We start from the raw sequence: 17,130 nt of genomic DNA on the forward strand, positions 1-17,130 counted from the left end.
TATAAAGGCGAGAGAGAGAGAGAAAAAGACTTCATATGTACTATATACTTTCGTAAATGTTACGTCTCTTGGTAGTTGGTAAAACTTGACGAAATCCATTCGGGCCATAGCGAGTTTATTATCTTTACATTGCATTTTTACAATTGCTTTATAGGGGACGAAGGAGATCAAGAAGTCGCTCTCGGGACAGGCGGATCAAGGACAGAAATGACAAGGATGATACCAAAGAGGTGTGTCAAGGGTTACTGACCATTCAATCGTTTTCGTCATTGATATTTTACGTCAGTTGAAAGAATATATGTAGTTTGATAAAATATGATAGTGGTTATAAAAGGTTATAAAAGCTACACAGGACAATTCTAGCCACGACTTATAGTTTCTAAAAAGCAGATTTTGCATTTGGTGAAGAAAAATTGATATTTATTAGGAGTTCGATAATCAAAAATTTGCTTAGATAACTAATAGGTTCATTACGGTAATATTATGGCACTATAACGCAAATTATTTTTGTTATTTGTATTAGTGCTGATGAATTGTTCGTTATTGGGCGATACATTATTATTATTATTATTAATCCGTTGACACGGTTTATTAATGAATGTGTGACTTTCATATTTCAATGTGTGACACTTTTTCTCACGATTTCTACCAGTAATTAAGCGGACATAGCGAACTTAATCTTTAATAGAAGGCTACGGCCTTTTCAAGCATACCACATCCCGATGCACTCATGACTTGTGCAACGCGGAACTATTCATAAGTTACTAACAATTCGTTAGATTGAGAAAGGCAGAAATCGAAACAAGCTTGGGACTGGCAAACGTGCTCATTCCTGTTATATAGTACCGAACAATAGAAGTCAAAAAACATAAGATTCGTTAGCTCGAGTCGTGTAAGCCTACTCTAGATGCTACATGTTATTGATGGATCGATGTGCTTTATGTCGTCTAGAGGTTGTAGCTCTGTCCGCAGGATAGGCTTTAAGAGTTACACACTAAAGTGCAAACTACCTGTATTCGTGTCCAAAACGAAATGAAGATATCCATGAGCAAATGTACACAAACTGCACCTAGATACATAAGCACCAGCATTTGATTTCTGGATCCATATATATTGATATTACGAAGGAGCTATCTTCTTCCAGAGGGAAAGTGTGAACTTTTAACACGCTTACATGAAACTGTTCTTTAAGCTTTAAATATTTAATTTTATCCCTATTATCATATCACTTTCATATCGTAGTGAAGTGAACCCTTTCAAATATTTCGTTATAGTTTTTAATATAAATCACAAAACGTTTGGTCTAAAATCTATAGCTCTGACAGAAACATAGACACAGCTTAATGATTAATTTTGTATCTTTTAATTAGGTGATAAAAATTGAAGATGATGAGGAAGATGAAAAAAATCGTCTGGAAAAACCTCCTGACACGGGATCTGGCGGCGAGGCTAATAACAACAAGGAAAAAAAGGAGCCTCTTTCACTGGAAGAGCTTCTTGCCAGGAAAAAAGCGGAAGAAGAGGCCAAGACTAAGGTAATATTATTTATGAAATAAAGGTGTTCTTGTATTATACCTATAACATGATAAGACGTTTCAAAATAATTTATCCCAATAAAACTAGTTTTGCCTACTTACCCCTTTAAGAACGGACAATTTTAATGCAAAGGTAAAGTAGAGATCTAAAATACTTCCTAAATATAAAATAATATTTTGTAGCGAAACACTGTTGATAATTGAGGACTTATGTTTTTAGCCAGTGTTTCTCACTAAGGAACAGCGCGCAGCTGAAGCGATGAAGAGACGGCAACAAGAAATTGAAGAACAGAGAAAGCGGATGGATGAAGAAAGGCAAAACAGACAACAGTTCCTTGATGAGGTAAGTGTGAACTCCGTAAATGCCATTAGTCAAAGAACTTCATGAAGAAAACTAAGCATGAACACTTACATATACTCTCATCACTTCGGGTAACAAAAATGCTAGGAAAAAAATATCCATTTGTGTATATTATATGGCCGCTTTACAGTTCGACAAAGGTGCCGGAAAGATGTTGAACTACCGTGTATATATTTTTCTGGAATTTTTAGGTTCGTTCTAGAGGTCGCAATGATGAACGCGAACGAGAGCGACGGCGTGAAGAGAGACGCCGAGCTGAAGAAGAGCGTAAAGAGCCGATGCCGGGAATGAGTTCTCAAAGAGATCGAGCCAGAGAACACGAGGCCATTAAGGTTTTTTATTCACAATAAGTTAAGAGCCCCAGGCTGAAAGAGGCCCAGCTGGTCATTTATCTTATTTTTTTTATTTATTTATATTATTTATCACTTATCATTTATCCGCTATGTTTTTTTTACCTATGAACTGAAGAAGGTATGTATAGTAAAAATAAAACATGTAGTTATTATTAATGTCAGTAGTAATGTTGTCACGGTATTTATGTTAAAAAGCACATAAAGATTTTCGAATAATGATAGTTACCCGTTTTGACTTATAGGAGCGTTATTTGGGCATCGTTAAGAAAAAGCGACGAATCCGGAAACTTAACGATAAGAAATTCGTATTCGACTGGGACGCCTCTGAGGACACAGGGAATGATTATAACCCTCTTTATAAGGTACGATACCTTGAATTAGGTAATCTTTAAAGATATGTAAGTCTTAATGCACACTTGTAAATATGCATGCGAATTGGCCTTGTTTACAACATTTACTCCTGCACGTTGGTCGGAGTAATATACCAGATGTGTTTAAGATAACAGAAAAACAAAAAGTAAGAGATAGTCATTACATATTTTCTCGGGACGATTTCAGGAACGACATACTGTGCAGCTCTTTGGCCGTGGACACGTAGCTGGAATCGATATAAAACAACAGAAAAAAGAGCAAAGTAAATTTTATGGTGAACTTCTTGAGGCCAGAAGAACAAAACAGGAGAAGGAGCAAGAACTGTACGTCATTTTTTTTGTACAAAACTGTTTGTATACTTGATATCTTGTAAATACTTTATTGGCCACAAACTATCACGCAGTATGGTTTTCCAAATTTCTTATATTTGCCAATTTCTTGTAATTCTGACTTCTGTAATGAGTTCTCTAAATAATTCTTTTAAGTTACCCATTGTTTGTTCCCTTCGGAGGCATGGTAACTTCGAGAACACTGCTGTCATATTAAACATTTGCTTTAACGATGTGCAGAACAGTCAAAGTAGTTGATAATAACTCGAGTTGTTTCTTGGCATCGATTTTCAGAGTTCGTTTGAAGAAGCTCAAAAATCGGGAAGAAAAGCAGAAATGGGATGATCGCCACTGGACTCAGAAGGAAGTCACAGAGATGACAGAGAGAGATTGGCGGATTTTCCGAGAAGACTTCAATATTTCCATTAAAGGTGGATTTATCTTTCCTCTTAACTTAACTAAGTTTACATAATTTGGTTACACAACGTTACTCAAATATTTTTTTTAACATTCAATAATAATTATCATGAAACCCATTTTTATAAGCGTGACGCGTCTAAATTGTCCTTATCTTAATTTTAATATATTCTAAAATTGTACCTAAAAAAGAACAGGTAATTCAATTATAGTTTTTTTTTTAATATACTAGAAGTATTACGCATAGCAGTCATGATCGTATAACATAACGTCCATCTACTAGGATTACAGTTTCGATTTGGGACTTAGACCATTAACTATCGTTTTTGAAATATTTCTTTTTTAAACCCGCAAATATCTTTTTAATAGTAACCATACACCAAGTGATATTAGTATATGTTAAATACCGCTATAAACAAAATATCTCAACAGAGTTAACATTTTGGTGTAGTAGCCAGACGAAAGTCTCAAAAATTCGAGGGGTTCAAATTCCTGTCTAAAAGACCAAATTAGTCGGAAATAGTTTTTTAAGCTACTGTGGTGAATCGTCAACCCTTTATAGCTAAACCCTATCGAGAATAAATAGACCATCGATTTTTAGCAAAAAAAAAGTTATTTTGATAGGGGTTTGTCCAGCATGAAAAAATGCCATAATAGCTAATTTTAAAACATCGAATACGATGCACATATGTTTGCCATGACGAGTTTGTTGTTTTGTTCTAAAAACATCTGCTTTTTATCTAGTAGTAGAAATAGTGGATAAATGCATGCCTACTGCGTTAAACAGGCTGCCAAATTTTTCTCAGTTTGAACGTACCACTCTACATGCACCTAATAAGAAAAAAAGTTTGGGGTATGGTAAAGAGTTATTATATCTATGCAAGGACGTTAATTGTATACTTAATCACTAAACAGTTTTTGGTTTTTAAACATGGTAGATTCAAATCCGTCATTTTAAGTTAGGTTTACTCATGGAAACATACTAATTGTATATATTCCTATAGTGTTTGGGAAATGCATTAGTATTAATTTGTTCTGATATACCATGGATTTGTTTCGCAGCGATGTTAAAATCTCAGTTACTATAATTTTGTTGATTTTGTTTAATATAGGTGGCAATATCCCGAACCCACTGCGTAAATGGAACGAGGCAAACCTTCCCCATGAGATTACAGCGACTCTTGAGGAACTCGGATATGAAGCGCCAACGCCGATTCAGCGGCAAGCCATTCCAATTGGTCTACAGAATAGAGACATTATAGGGGTAGCCGAAACTGGTTCAGGAAAAACTCTCGCCTTTTTATTTCCTCTGTTATGTTGGATTTCATCACTGCCCCAACAGGACGTCATCGAAACAGCCGATCAGGTTTGTTTGCTCATACATATGGCAACCGTTTAACTGCTACTATAGGTTAAGCATTATGCTTAAATTAAGTTGTTAATAATATAATGCGACATGTGGATTATATATGGCGATTGCATCACCACAGCAATCAGTTTGCCGAGGGCATTCTATAATAAAATAGCTTCTTTTCTGTGATAGCTGTATACCTTTATTTAGTATTGTATGGTCTTGTATTAATATATTTAGTAATAAATCAGTTGTTTTCAGAGCATATATGTACTTCTCTGCTATGCAAATGACAATCCAGTTCCCAGTCATATTTAATTAGTTCTGTCCTCATATAAGTACATTGTCTTCTTGTCTGTATGCAGGGTCCATATGCAATTATTATGGCACCTACACGTGAGCTGGCTCAACAAATCGAAGAGGAAACGATAAAGTTCGCTAAGAAAATGCGAATTCGCACAGTGGCCGTCATCGGAGGTCTTTCCAGGGAAGAACAAGGATTTAAGCTGCGAATGGGTTGCGAGGTTTGTCTATTTCCTCTACCTGATCATAAAACCCATATTATCAAAAAAATAGACTAAAACCTTTCGGACCAGCCACGTATCTCCTTTAAATGTTTTTTTTTTTTTTTTAAATAAAGGGTATGTTTGTCATGGCCTTCTTTTACTATTGCCATTGAAGGCAAATTATAATTCAAAGCGGTTGTGTTAGGTATGTTAAGCATGTATATTATTTTATATCCCTTTTGCAATATGGTTTTGAATGTAAACGGCTGTATTAACCAAGTAGTTTTTAATTACTGATATTTTATTTGCAGATTGTTATTGCTACTCCGGGTCGTCTGATTGACGTTCTTGAGAACCGATACTTGGTTCTATCGCGGTGCACATATATTGTTCTTGACGAAGCCGATCGCATGATTGATATGGGGTTTGAACCAGACGTCCAAAAGGTGTTGTTTATTTCTACATAAATTAGTAGTTTTATGAGAGAAAAACATTATAGTCTGAAATAATAACGATAAGTATCACATAACATGCAGAACATCACCCGCTTCTATCCATGCACACCCGGTCTCACTCACTTGCGTCCCTTTTTCAGACATGATTTATACGACACATAGTTAGCGAACACAACCCAGCACTGCTGCCCTGTTACTTCTCGAATTTAACCCGAAAGCGTATTCACCACTTGTTCAAAACCCGAGTTCTTGTTGCAAATGCTTTGAACAGCTATTGTTATTCTACTACGGTGTTCTTTTGGCAGCTTTCCCCACTCTTGGTGCCTATATTTTAGAGCTAGGAAAACTAAGCAATTTTATCATTTCTATGTCTCACAAACCTTATTGAGAAAATGCCTAAAAGATCCTCTTTTTCCCGTTTGCAGTAATCTATGAGAAATGTTTATTTTTCACGTTGTGTGAAGTCCACATGTGTGTATATACATACATTGCCCATGATTAGGAAGGAATTTTGTCGAAGTGTCAAACTGTTAATTGACACTAATATATGCTTATGTGCTGCTACCTCCGCCTTCATTTCATCCTGTTTTTTTATTTTAGGTTCTTGATCACATGCCTGTAACAAATCAAAAGCCAGATACTGACGATGCCGAAAACGAAGCCTTTCTGCTGGCCAATTTTAACACATCGCAAAAGTACAGGTACAATTAAATAGACAAATAACGTTAACTCGAGATTTATGTTTCGCTTGTGTCCTTGATCAAAACTATGAATGAAGTGAAACTACAGGTACATGTGTACCCTCTGATCGAGTTTTCAGCTAACTGATTTGTTAGTGATCTCTTCATGGCAGAACTCAAGTCTAATATTCGTTGCTTGTTTGCTAACATGATTATTATCCTTAGTCCTCAATTAACACAACAAATATTACTTGATGAGCTCATCAGCTAGACACTCAAATATTTTTGATTAACTTCCAAACGATATATATTGATTGAAAGCCTTACGACGTTAAGGGTGATTCGTCATAAGGTTGACTGCTTTGGTTTTTTTAAGGCAAACGGTGATGTTCACAGCCACTATGCCACCCGCTGTCGAGCGTTTAGCCAGAACATATCTCCGTCGCCCAGCTGTAGTCTACATCGGCTCGGTAGGCAAACCAACCGAGCGCGTTGAACAGATTGTACACATTATGAATGAACCGGATAAACGTAGGAAACTCGTTGAAATTCTCCAGGCCGGAGTTCAACCTCCCGTCATCATTTTTGTCAACCAGAAAAAGGGTGTCGATGTCCTTGCGAAGGTTAGCGTTAACTTTTTAACCATCCTTTCTTAGACTTAATACTAACGAAAACGTACAAAGATAGGCCTAGTTCTTCTCCAGCAATTTAATCGATTTCTATTTTAGGGTATATAATAATATCCAATCGAGTGCGAATGCTTCACATTTTCTAGATTGCCGTCAGCATTTAGAGCAAACACACGTACATATGTGTATGCGTACGCACTTATCATTTCTGGAAGTAAACCGCAGTTATGTAGAAGCTTATAGTATTATTGGAACTCCAACATTTACACCTCGATGAAATTTTAGGGTCTGGAGAAGCTTGGCTACAATACCTGTACACTTCATGGCGGTAAAGGCCAAGAACAGAGAGAATATGCCCTTGCATCGCTCAAAAACGGAACAAAAGATATTCTAGTGGCTACCGATGTCGCTGGAAGAGGAATTGATATTCAGAAAGTGTCGCTCGTCATTAACTATGACATGGCAAAGTCCATTGAAGGTACGTATACGAACAAAAGTTTCAAAGCCAGCACGCTGTTACATAATACATCAATTAATCGAAGAACACATTGTCTTTTTTAGCAGCAAACACATTGGCAAGCTCCAGAAAAAAAATATTTCGAAGTATTACAAAAAGAACTATGTCCAGTCAGTCGCACAAAAAATATTATGGGCCAAGACGTCACGGTCGACTTGAGGCCTCAAATAGTACTAGTGTGCTTGCACCAGGAGATATAGAATACCATACAGTTAAAGTGCTTTGTAGCGCTGATATCGCCAGATATTGGGGATTACATATAATACTATTATCAGAGTAAAGCGTCTTAGTCGTGTAGTAAATATCCAATGGGTAGCCTTTGCAACTTAAATATTGTTCGCATCTGCATTACTTCCATGATGAGCAATTCGCGGATTGACTTAACCGCTTTGTTATTTTGTTCTACAGATTATACTCATCGTATTGGTCGAACGGGTCGTGCAGGTCACCACGGTAAGGCCATCTCGTTTTGTACCAAAGACGATTCGGCACTCTTCTATGACCTTAAGCAGATGTTGCTGGCAAGTCCTGTATCCAACTGCCCCACGGAACTAGCAAACCATCCCGATGCCCAGCACAAACCAGGCACCGTTGTCACGAAAAAACGGAAGGAAGAAAAAATCCTTGTGTAGTGTTTGCTCTCTGATTTCCAAATCCAGTTTTTGAGACTGCGCAATCTGGGCAACTTGCTGTACGTCAAATCATAGCTCAAATCATTAGCATGCGGACATATTCGTGAAAAATGAAATTATTATGAAATATTATACGTTTGAAATTAAAAAGTCAGCTCTTAAGAACTCCCCTTCCAGACGACAAAATACCTGCTAAGGCAGATTTATTTCGTGTAAATGCTGAAACCTTTTCGCGCCAGTACTTTTCACAATGGGAATGCTATATGCGGGACGGTGGGGCCCATGTTCAAATACATTACGAGCGGTGTAATGACATAAGGAGCTCAAAAAATACAAGAAAATGACTGTACTTCAGCCGGAGAACGCTTTTGATATGCCATGGAAAGGCTTTCTCGTATTTGGATTGGATACGCCCTAATCGCAACTCGTTACTTACGACGTCAGTAGGTACGGTAAGGTCCTGACGAGGGATGTAGGAAAAATTTATAATCCACAGGCAGCATAGAGTTAAGAAATGAGATACCGCTTTGTTAAAACAAAGAAACCGAAGTTTTGCTGTTCAGGTAGGATGGAGCTGGAAGGACGTAAGACTTAACGCGATTAATTACTAATACCTACTAAAATTTACTGTTTCTGGGGATTTATCAGGCAATGGACCTACAGCTAAAAGCGATGATGCGCCTACGTTTCGTAGATCTTTTCCTCTCAGTAAAAAGCTAACAGTTTTGCGTCTTGTGTGCATCTGGTTCAAAGGGACGCGAAACGTGAATACACGCATTGTCATAGTTATGATGGAGTTGCATACAGACGCATTTGCATTTATGCGGATAATGAGATGTCTCGTTTGGGAGCCAATATTCTTCTAGCTGGCGTACATTGACGATCTAATTTTACTAATGCTATTATTACCCTCCAGAAGAACGTCGTAGAAAAGTTACACCTTTTATCAGAAGTGAACAATCGTACTCTTAGCTGGAAGTAAGCTATTCGCTTTTGCTAAACGCTTTTATTCTTTTCGACATGAAAAGCTTCCAAATATCATGAAGGCGAAGTACAGCAAATTTAGAACCATCTGACAGCAGAACAGCTCTGTGCCATGACAAACAAGCCGCTTATCTAAAACAGAACTCTGCACTCCAACCGGTAAATTCGCTTCCTTTCTCGCGGTGTCCTTGATTAAGAGAAAGCAAACATAGAAATACAAGAGCTGGGTATCGTGGAAGCCGAGCTGGCATGTTTCTTTTCATGTATAAAACTCAATAAATAAAGTTTAGACCACATTATTCAATACGTATTTTGTTTTATAAAGAGATGTGTGACATAGTGGAATAAGTCATTTTGTACAGGACTAATCCAATATTTCATTGAACCAAAATCGCCTTTCCTTTTTTGTTCAATATACGTTGAATACGTGTTGATACCGAAAGACTTCAGAATATTATTTTAAGAAAAATACTTTACGGCTTTCATGAAGCTCGTTGTCACTGAAGCTCGTAAGTGATTTTCCCATCTAGTCTAGCAAGGTGATGACCTTAAACGTTTTTGACAATACGTTCGTTGGGCGCCTGTCTACGAACAGGACCATTACAATCACATCGCTAGTTCTTAAGTATGAGGTCGATTTTTATATCATCAAGTTTTTGTTATATCTCTAAATGCTCGATTAAGTATAAATCCACTAAGAGATTAGAACTAACGATTAAGTTTACTTACCAAACATTCACCACATTGATGATTTATGACAACTACTCCGTTGTAGTTCTTCATATATATATTATGTAGCTTAACAAAGTTACCTTACGTCTTATGTATGCCCATTCTTTTCAATAATTGCGCCGGTTATTCGCTTTACAACATACCACGTAAGGAGCTAATTACGTTAATCGTTTTTTAACACGCTGTTTTTGGTTGATATTTCATAGTTGTAGATAAATGCTTTTATTCTATTTCATTGTCGAACGATACTTTTTACACATATATACACCTGGGGGTGTTGGAAAAACTACGGCAGCAGCTTCTCATAACGAGTTCAGTTGAATTCACGAAGATCCAGTCTTTCGAGAGGTAAGTCGAAGATAGCATATGACTGTTCCGGGATGAGAGCGTACGGTACGAATAGAGTAAAAGAAAGAAAAGATAGAAGTCCCTCACTGATAGTCAGTCAATTAGCCAACTTCCTCTTGAAGCAGCAGCAGCAGAGCTGCCACTAAAAAAGTGGCTTGAATCACTGGCTTAGGGCGGCCGACCCCATCTTAGTTCTTTCGTCTCCCGATTTGATAGAGACAAGTTAGATTTGGAGGGGTACGGCAGAAAAGAAGCAAAATCTGCTCGATGGCGGTGTCTCATGGCGTTTCGAGGCCTTTCCGTCGCTCCTTCTCTAAAAGCTTTTTTATAACCTGACGGAGCATTTTATAAGGACGCGCACGCGGAGTCGCTCGTTTTAGGGGTGAACAGCAGCAGCAGCAGCAGTATAGAGGTTGGCTGACGCAGTGGCAGCATTGAGGGACGTAACAGTAGAATGGTTTCAGTAGCCGGCGTTGGTTCGCCTACGGCTACGGGAGAACTGGGAAGTGTCGGAAAAAAGCTTTTTTAAAGAAGGAATAAAGAGGCTGCTTGCACTCGTTTTATCCAGACGTGCAAAGGAGATTTATGTTGTATTCTTTTATTATTTTCACTTACACACTTGATTTAATGTGGATTTCGAAGAGGCAAATCCAAATATTATTTCCATTGAAATATTCCCATCGAATTACGTCTCGTGAGACTGTGACAATAAAGTTTGAAAAAGTCCATAATTAATAAACAACTAATAAAATCAGTAAGCACGAATATCTTCTTTCCGACTAAATAATCAGTAGGGCCTTTGACGATAACCAAGTGCGACATAAATAACACTAAGCTAAAGGTGCCAAAATGGTTCTGATATATGAATACAGATGTTGTATTTACGTTTAGTAAAAACTCTACAAAAAGACAAAGTTTCCCGAAAGGCGTACAGAAAGAGTAGATGAAAAATTCTGCCGACTTATCCATGTAATAACAATAATCTGTAGTACAAAGTAGAAAAAAAATTTTCGTAGGAATTAAAATAGGCGAACAAGTTAGTCATATTGGAGATCACATGGATCAAGAACGGTTATTTAGTCTTACGATATTAACCGCCAACGTGTTACTTATTTTTTAGTCTGAAAAGGTTACTTAAGCCTAAATGGTTTGTTCATTGCAGAATAACTTTTTGTCCAGCGCTGCTCTAGATGCCGGCCTTACGATAACTTTTGCTGTTGAGTAGGGCCACAGAAGTAGCGGCAGAGCGATTATTCCTTTCGTTGCCATTTTCGATATAACATTAGACGAATAAACCACACCCACCCTGAAAAGATGAAAGGTGAAACGAAATCGTTAGCTCCGTTTTAAACCTCCGACAATAAACAATGCTTATATAAAAATCCAATCCAATGCCCTTCAGCTGTGAAGAAATATTTCTTAAGTAATAGCTGACATTAATTGAAGCATAATTTCTTAAGATCATTTTTGTCGATATATCGCACCTGATATAAAGTTAATAATATGCAAAAATTGAACTTCGCTTTTAAATCTTTATGGGAAGTGCACCGAAAAAGGGATGTTAACATTTATCTATTTGTTGTCTATATGTATCTATTTATTCGATATTCGTACTTGAGCCGTTTGAGTCTCGAATCACATTAGGCTGCAAGAACAAACCGTGCTACTGTAGTGATGATTTAATATTCTTATGACGTACAGTGCATTTATTGAAGTATTTGTAATAACCGAATTGCACTCTTAATAGCGGTGCCTCTAAATTAAATTTAATTGTTTGCACAATGTTGCTTCTTCTCGGGCTTTTGTTTCGTACTTGCTCAATTTCTTATGTCTAAAACTTCCTTCATCATATGTAGCAAAGCCATGTTCAGAGAGCTATACTCAATTCGACTACATGTCTTGTCTCACGCAGTTCCCACATCAATATACAATCTATTCCTTTTATGGCCTCTTAGCTCCGTTAAATACTTCTTAATAAAGATGCATATTGATCGTAAAATTCTAGGTAGATGTAAATATACATTTTTTTCATTTGGCTACATAGATATCTGTTGCAATAAAATTCGCACAGCATTTACCGATCTTTAAGAAGTGTTATTCCCAATGGAATCAAACTGTTAGGTCGTTCAGGTTAGACCGTGTGCGCTGAGGCGTATTATTATTATAGATGCAAACGTGGCATTTTGGTAGTACAACTCGTTAAACGTTAAGCAACATACCTTTTTGGACGATATTTTATTTATATAGTAACACCAGTTACAAAAACTTCCCCTAGTATCCATGATTGTTGTAGCGCAAATTCTCAAAGATTTACTAATGGAAAATGTCTAGCTAATGTTAAATAATGCAATACATTACAAAGGCATTTCTCGGACTATAATTAAATGTGAATTATATATGTTTACAAGACCCTACAAAGTATGCGTATATGAGTCAAATGCCCATCGGGGAAGGAGACGGAATAAGGCCGCTCAGTGGGGATAAATCGTCGTGTTCGTATCGTACGTAACTGTAAAAAGCTTGAAAACTAAGTATGTTGTCAGCTATTTTAGCAGGCTTACTAAAATGTGAATGTGCGGTATCAAACGTGCAAAATACTGACGTTAAATGTACTCCATAAAAAAAAAAGTATTTCTGCAATGTATTTTACCTTTGATAACCTTACAAACATTATTCGTACTTAGTTAATGTAGCATACGTAAACTGAGTTTGTAACTTCTCCGCTTAGATTAAGCTTTTGTCTACAAATTGTCTACTAGCTTTTCTAGAGATATAGATGTTTCACCTATTTTTTGCAAATTTACATTTGAATTGATCTTTAGTGTGCCCTGGTCTGGCTGAAGCAGTTCGTAAGAGCTGTCATGACGCAATGCTCATAACATTTATTTAAGTAACCTAACCTAGTTAAATGATAACAATACTTTGCCGTTTGCTCTAGAAGAAACGCATTGATTTGAATAAATGGTTTTGTATAGTCTTATTTTAGTGTAAATATAAACTAATCGAGAACATATACGTCGGAAAAAGCTAAATGAGCTACAAGTATAAACTCTGTCTATAAAATTAGCGCTCGGATCGTCAGAGCTGTAACAATCCCATGGTTTTGCCACAAATGTTATATAACGAAGAGTATGCTCACATGAATTTGAATCAGGTAGAATTGAAAAACGAGCTGGAGTTATGGGTACTACAGTTTTGTAAATGAAATCGTGAGCGGCAACCACTGGTCTGGTTCGTTTTGAATGAGAGATACTGCAGATACGACACCGCGCCTGATATAATACTTGAGGGCTTTGAATCTATATATATATAAACGACCTCTACCTACATCTAGGGTGGCTCTCGGTAGACTTCAAATTTAGCATCATATTTTTAATATCGATTCATTGACATTCCCAATATTTTTTGCTAAGCCTGAAAGATCTAAGCTGGCGTTATCCGTATGGTGAATATCAGGATCCGCTTTGCTACCATTTAACACTGTTGCTAAAACGCAACTACATGCTGCACTAATATTCTGAACTTATTTAATTGGCGAAAATTGGGGAACTAATTTAGTTAAAACGTGGCCACAGATCTCTTGCACGTAACTGCAATGTCGAGGCAGATACGGGTGTGTCAATACATGGAAGATTTTACTCTTAAGAGGTACTGACACGAGCGAACCCATTAAGTATGTGGGTTGTGGTGACGAAATCTTTAAACCGTATATGCGTCAAATCTAAGCTGAATGTGTTTCTCGAAAGTAATAAAATTGACGCATGATTCAAACAATCAAAGGAGACACACGATTATCAGTTCGATTGGAGCTTCACTGTTCAGGACGATGATTGGTGAGGATATTATTAAAGACTTACCCATCCAGCAATAGGGGTCACTTAAAAAGGAGACGCATTTATTCAATGCAGCTTCAAGTCAGTAAAAAAATCCCTTTATCCCCTGGTTAAGTAAACTCCAGCCATAGGTCTCGATCTGAAGGGACTGTCGCAGTATGTCAGAGAGGCTGCCATTGCGCCAGTCCCAAGAGGAGATATAAGTGAGTTGTTCATCGTCTAGGAGAAACTCACCAGTGGACAGCTCATCATCAGTCAGTAGTTGGACATTTTGCGCAACCAGCTTCACCAAAATGTCAGGATGGATAGCTGGTCACAGTTGAAGCTGCGGAAGAAGTACGGAAATTTCCATCAGCGAACTTTCTATAGTTCATTAAAGAGTTATACATTAGAAAGCTTGCGTGTAAATGGCAGTCAAGTAAAACTTCATTTTAAGTCGATGGCAGTATGTATGTTTTTTTCTTGACATAATAGGAATATATAATAAGTGTCAATATCTTGTAACCATTTCCCTTTTTTTTCACTATTTAGCGAGCAGTACCAGACATACAAACCCAAAGACATCGAAGTCAAAATCAAGCAGAACAAGTTATAACATTGAAAACAAGAAGGTTTGAAGGACTACAAAGGACATCTTTGTTTAAGACAAGTTCTAATAAAATGGGAAGTTCACACAAAGAAATGGAATAGTTTTCATTAATTTAAGGAGGGTGGCAGCTCAGTCAACCCAGCCAGAGGATAACAAGCTTTGAGGATCCGATCCAGTCCTCAAACGCACCACATATATAAGATCCACTGTAAAGGAATTTTATTAGAGTTATCCCACACGTTGGTAACGACATCTTACTTAATTTTGAACGAAAATAATCTTTTCTTAGACAACTTCAATCAATATATACTATATCAAAAACATATATTAGCGACGATCCTCGCCGATCTTTTTAAGTAGATCTTCAGTTAAATTTTGCTGTACGCTTATATAATTGTTTACAATATGGGTTTTGCATTTTTCAAAAATACACAATTCTTTCTGTTAAGGGAGTTCTACAAGGATCGAAAAAGATAGTAATTGGATGGTTTATAAACGAGGTGAGGTAAAACATAACAATTAAGCTTGTAGAGTTTTCGGCGGACCACTACTAATGCGCGAGGCCGGGCTTTATCGTTATAAAACATAAGTTCTCTTTCATTGACCACTGCCGAAAATTTTTTGTGTTCATTACTTTCAGCGATTAAGGTATTCACAGTCCTTCACTGAGATAATTCTATTGTTGTTCGCGAAGAGCTTAGAGTAGAGCACTCGCCTGCAATCCCGTCAAATGCATAGACTGAACATTCCGGAATGTCCAACTATTGCTTTTGTTTTGAGCGCACTACCACGCCTTTATAATGACCTGTTCGGTTTAACGCTATTGTAGATTATCATGGTTTCTTCCTTAGCCGGTATCAGCTTTACAAGGAAAAAGCTTCTACATGTGGTGCACCAACTGCTAATCGATCCAATCATGAGAAGTCGAAATGACAACGTTGGCGTAATAGCTGCTTGCTAAATGGATTTGAAGGGTCGATTTGGAGATTCTCCGCAAACTAGCAAAGGTTTATATGAGTGGTCTTGTCGACTGCAGTAAGGATTTCAGCGCCCTCATGGCCAGAAGGTTAACTTTCGCGTGCTTTGTCTTTCATGCTGACGTCGCCACTTCGAAAATGGCCTAACCGCTTCCTAACCGTGCTGTTGGCCACGTTATGCATGAATCTCCTCACGGGTTCAAGTTAGCCCTTTTCAGAAAAAAATTTCAAAACGACCAAATATGCGTTTGATATCTCCATCTTTGGCAATTTGTGCGATTCAACTGAAGGGTGCAATTGAATCAAACATGGCGCCAAAACAAAACCGGAAGACCAGTCAAAACAAAGTTACCAACCCGTTTTCTTCCTCTGTTCAACTTTGTTTGTGGCGCCATAATTTAAACGGATTAAGAATTGTTTGCAGACTTGTGAGACAACCCATTGTTAAGATTAGTTTTTGTTCAACAAACTTTATCAGATGCCTATATGAGGATTGCCTGACTATTTGCGTATCTTTGTTGAACCTACTTGAGGCATCCAAGCTGAACTACGCCTACCAGACTCTGCTACGTCGACAAGAATACATTTATAGTCTATCGAGTTGGACATGAAGTGAGGCGTGAACAGTTCAGGAGCTGAATAAATCGATAGCAGGACAATTCTTGGCGGAAGCCAAATGACAGGTCTGGTCTGATCTGGTCTGCTAGTTTTTTGAGAGATCGGGAGCGGGACAAAACTATTGCAGAGACCCTATGCATAGCTTAGACTTCAACATACATACATAGTTTAGTGTTCAAACTATCCAAAATAGGCTACCCAAAAGCATGATCGACCAATATTATACACCGGTAAATAATATGTTTCACTCATCCGTTATTTGGTAGATAGCCTTTTTCTCAACTCTTGAATATAATTTCAATATATATTCTAATAAGCATTTGTGATATTGTGCAAAAAAGAAATTTCTCCGGGATCCAGCTACAATCTGCTGGCCTCCCAGAGAAATGAGCAAAGACATTGATGTTACAAATTACAGGGTTTATGCGGTATTCCATTATGACCTCTGCCATATTTTGGTGCAAATAAATTCATATATCGATTCCAAAAACGTTCGCCGAGGGGCTTATTGCAGGTGGGTTAGGGTTCTGTAATTTAGGATCTATACTGGCTGCCCTGATTCTTCTATGTTTTAGCCCATTATATGTATTAGTTCATCTTTCGGTGAGGAAAAATTACTATCCATAGAAATGCGATGAGAGGAACAAGAGACTAGTGTAGGTTCTGGTCTTATGATGTACAAGTGTATTTATTGCATTACATCGTACGGTAGAGTTTCTAGTCCAGATGAGAGTAATAGTAGTTTATTTTGGGACCACAAACTGTCAACTTCACTACACTGGTGGGCTTCACAATCTTCTAAATAAAAATTGATCAGTTTTTGACGGACGTCCGATATGCCAATTCAACCAGTATTAACGTTAAAATTAATTAAGCACTAGTAGATATATTGGCGCGAATCTTAGTTCGAAA

At 37.4% G+C, this 17,130-nt stretch overlaps 1 protein-coding gene across 1 annotated transcript; it reads left to right on the forward strand.

The window, feature by feature from the left end:
* Nucleotides 1-154: 154 nt before the first annotated feature.
* LOC111252706 (putative ATP-dependent RNA helicase DDX23) lies at nucleotides 155-9,420 on the forward strand (the record flags this gene model as incomplete). The annotated part of the gene is given in 14 exon segments (XM_022811022.2): nucleotides 155-230; nucleotides 1,371-1,535; nucleotides 1,756-1,878; nucleotides 2,088-2,228; nucleotides 2,492-2,611; nucleotides 2,808-2,944; nucleotides 3,245-3,381; nucleotides 4,480-4,733; nucleotides 5,084-5,242; nucleotides 5,536-5,670; nucleotides 6,280-6,380; nucleotides 6,736-6,982; nucleotides 7,274-7,466; nucleotides 7,914-9,420. Coding segments are annotated over 14 exon segments (2,212 nt in total), but the record flags the coding sequence as incomplete, so codon positions are not given.
* Nucleotides 9,421-17,130: the final 7,710 nt, after the last annotated feature.

Source organism: Varroa destructor, unplaced genomic scaffold (genome assembly GCF_002443255.2).
Source record: "Varroa destructor unplaced genomic scaffold, Vdes_3.0 BEIS01000006.1, whole genome shotgun sequence".
NCBI lineage: Eukaryota > Metazoa > Arthropoda > Arachnida > Mesostigmata > Varroidae > Varroa > Varroa destructor.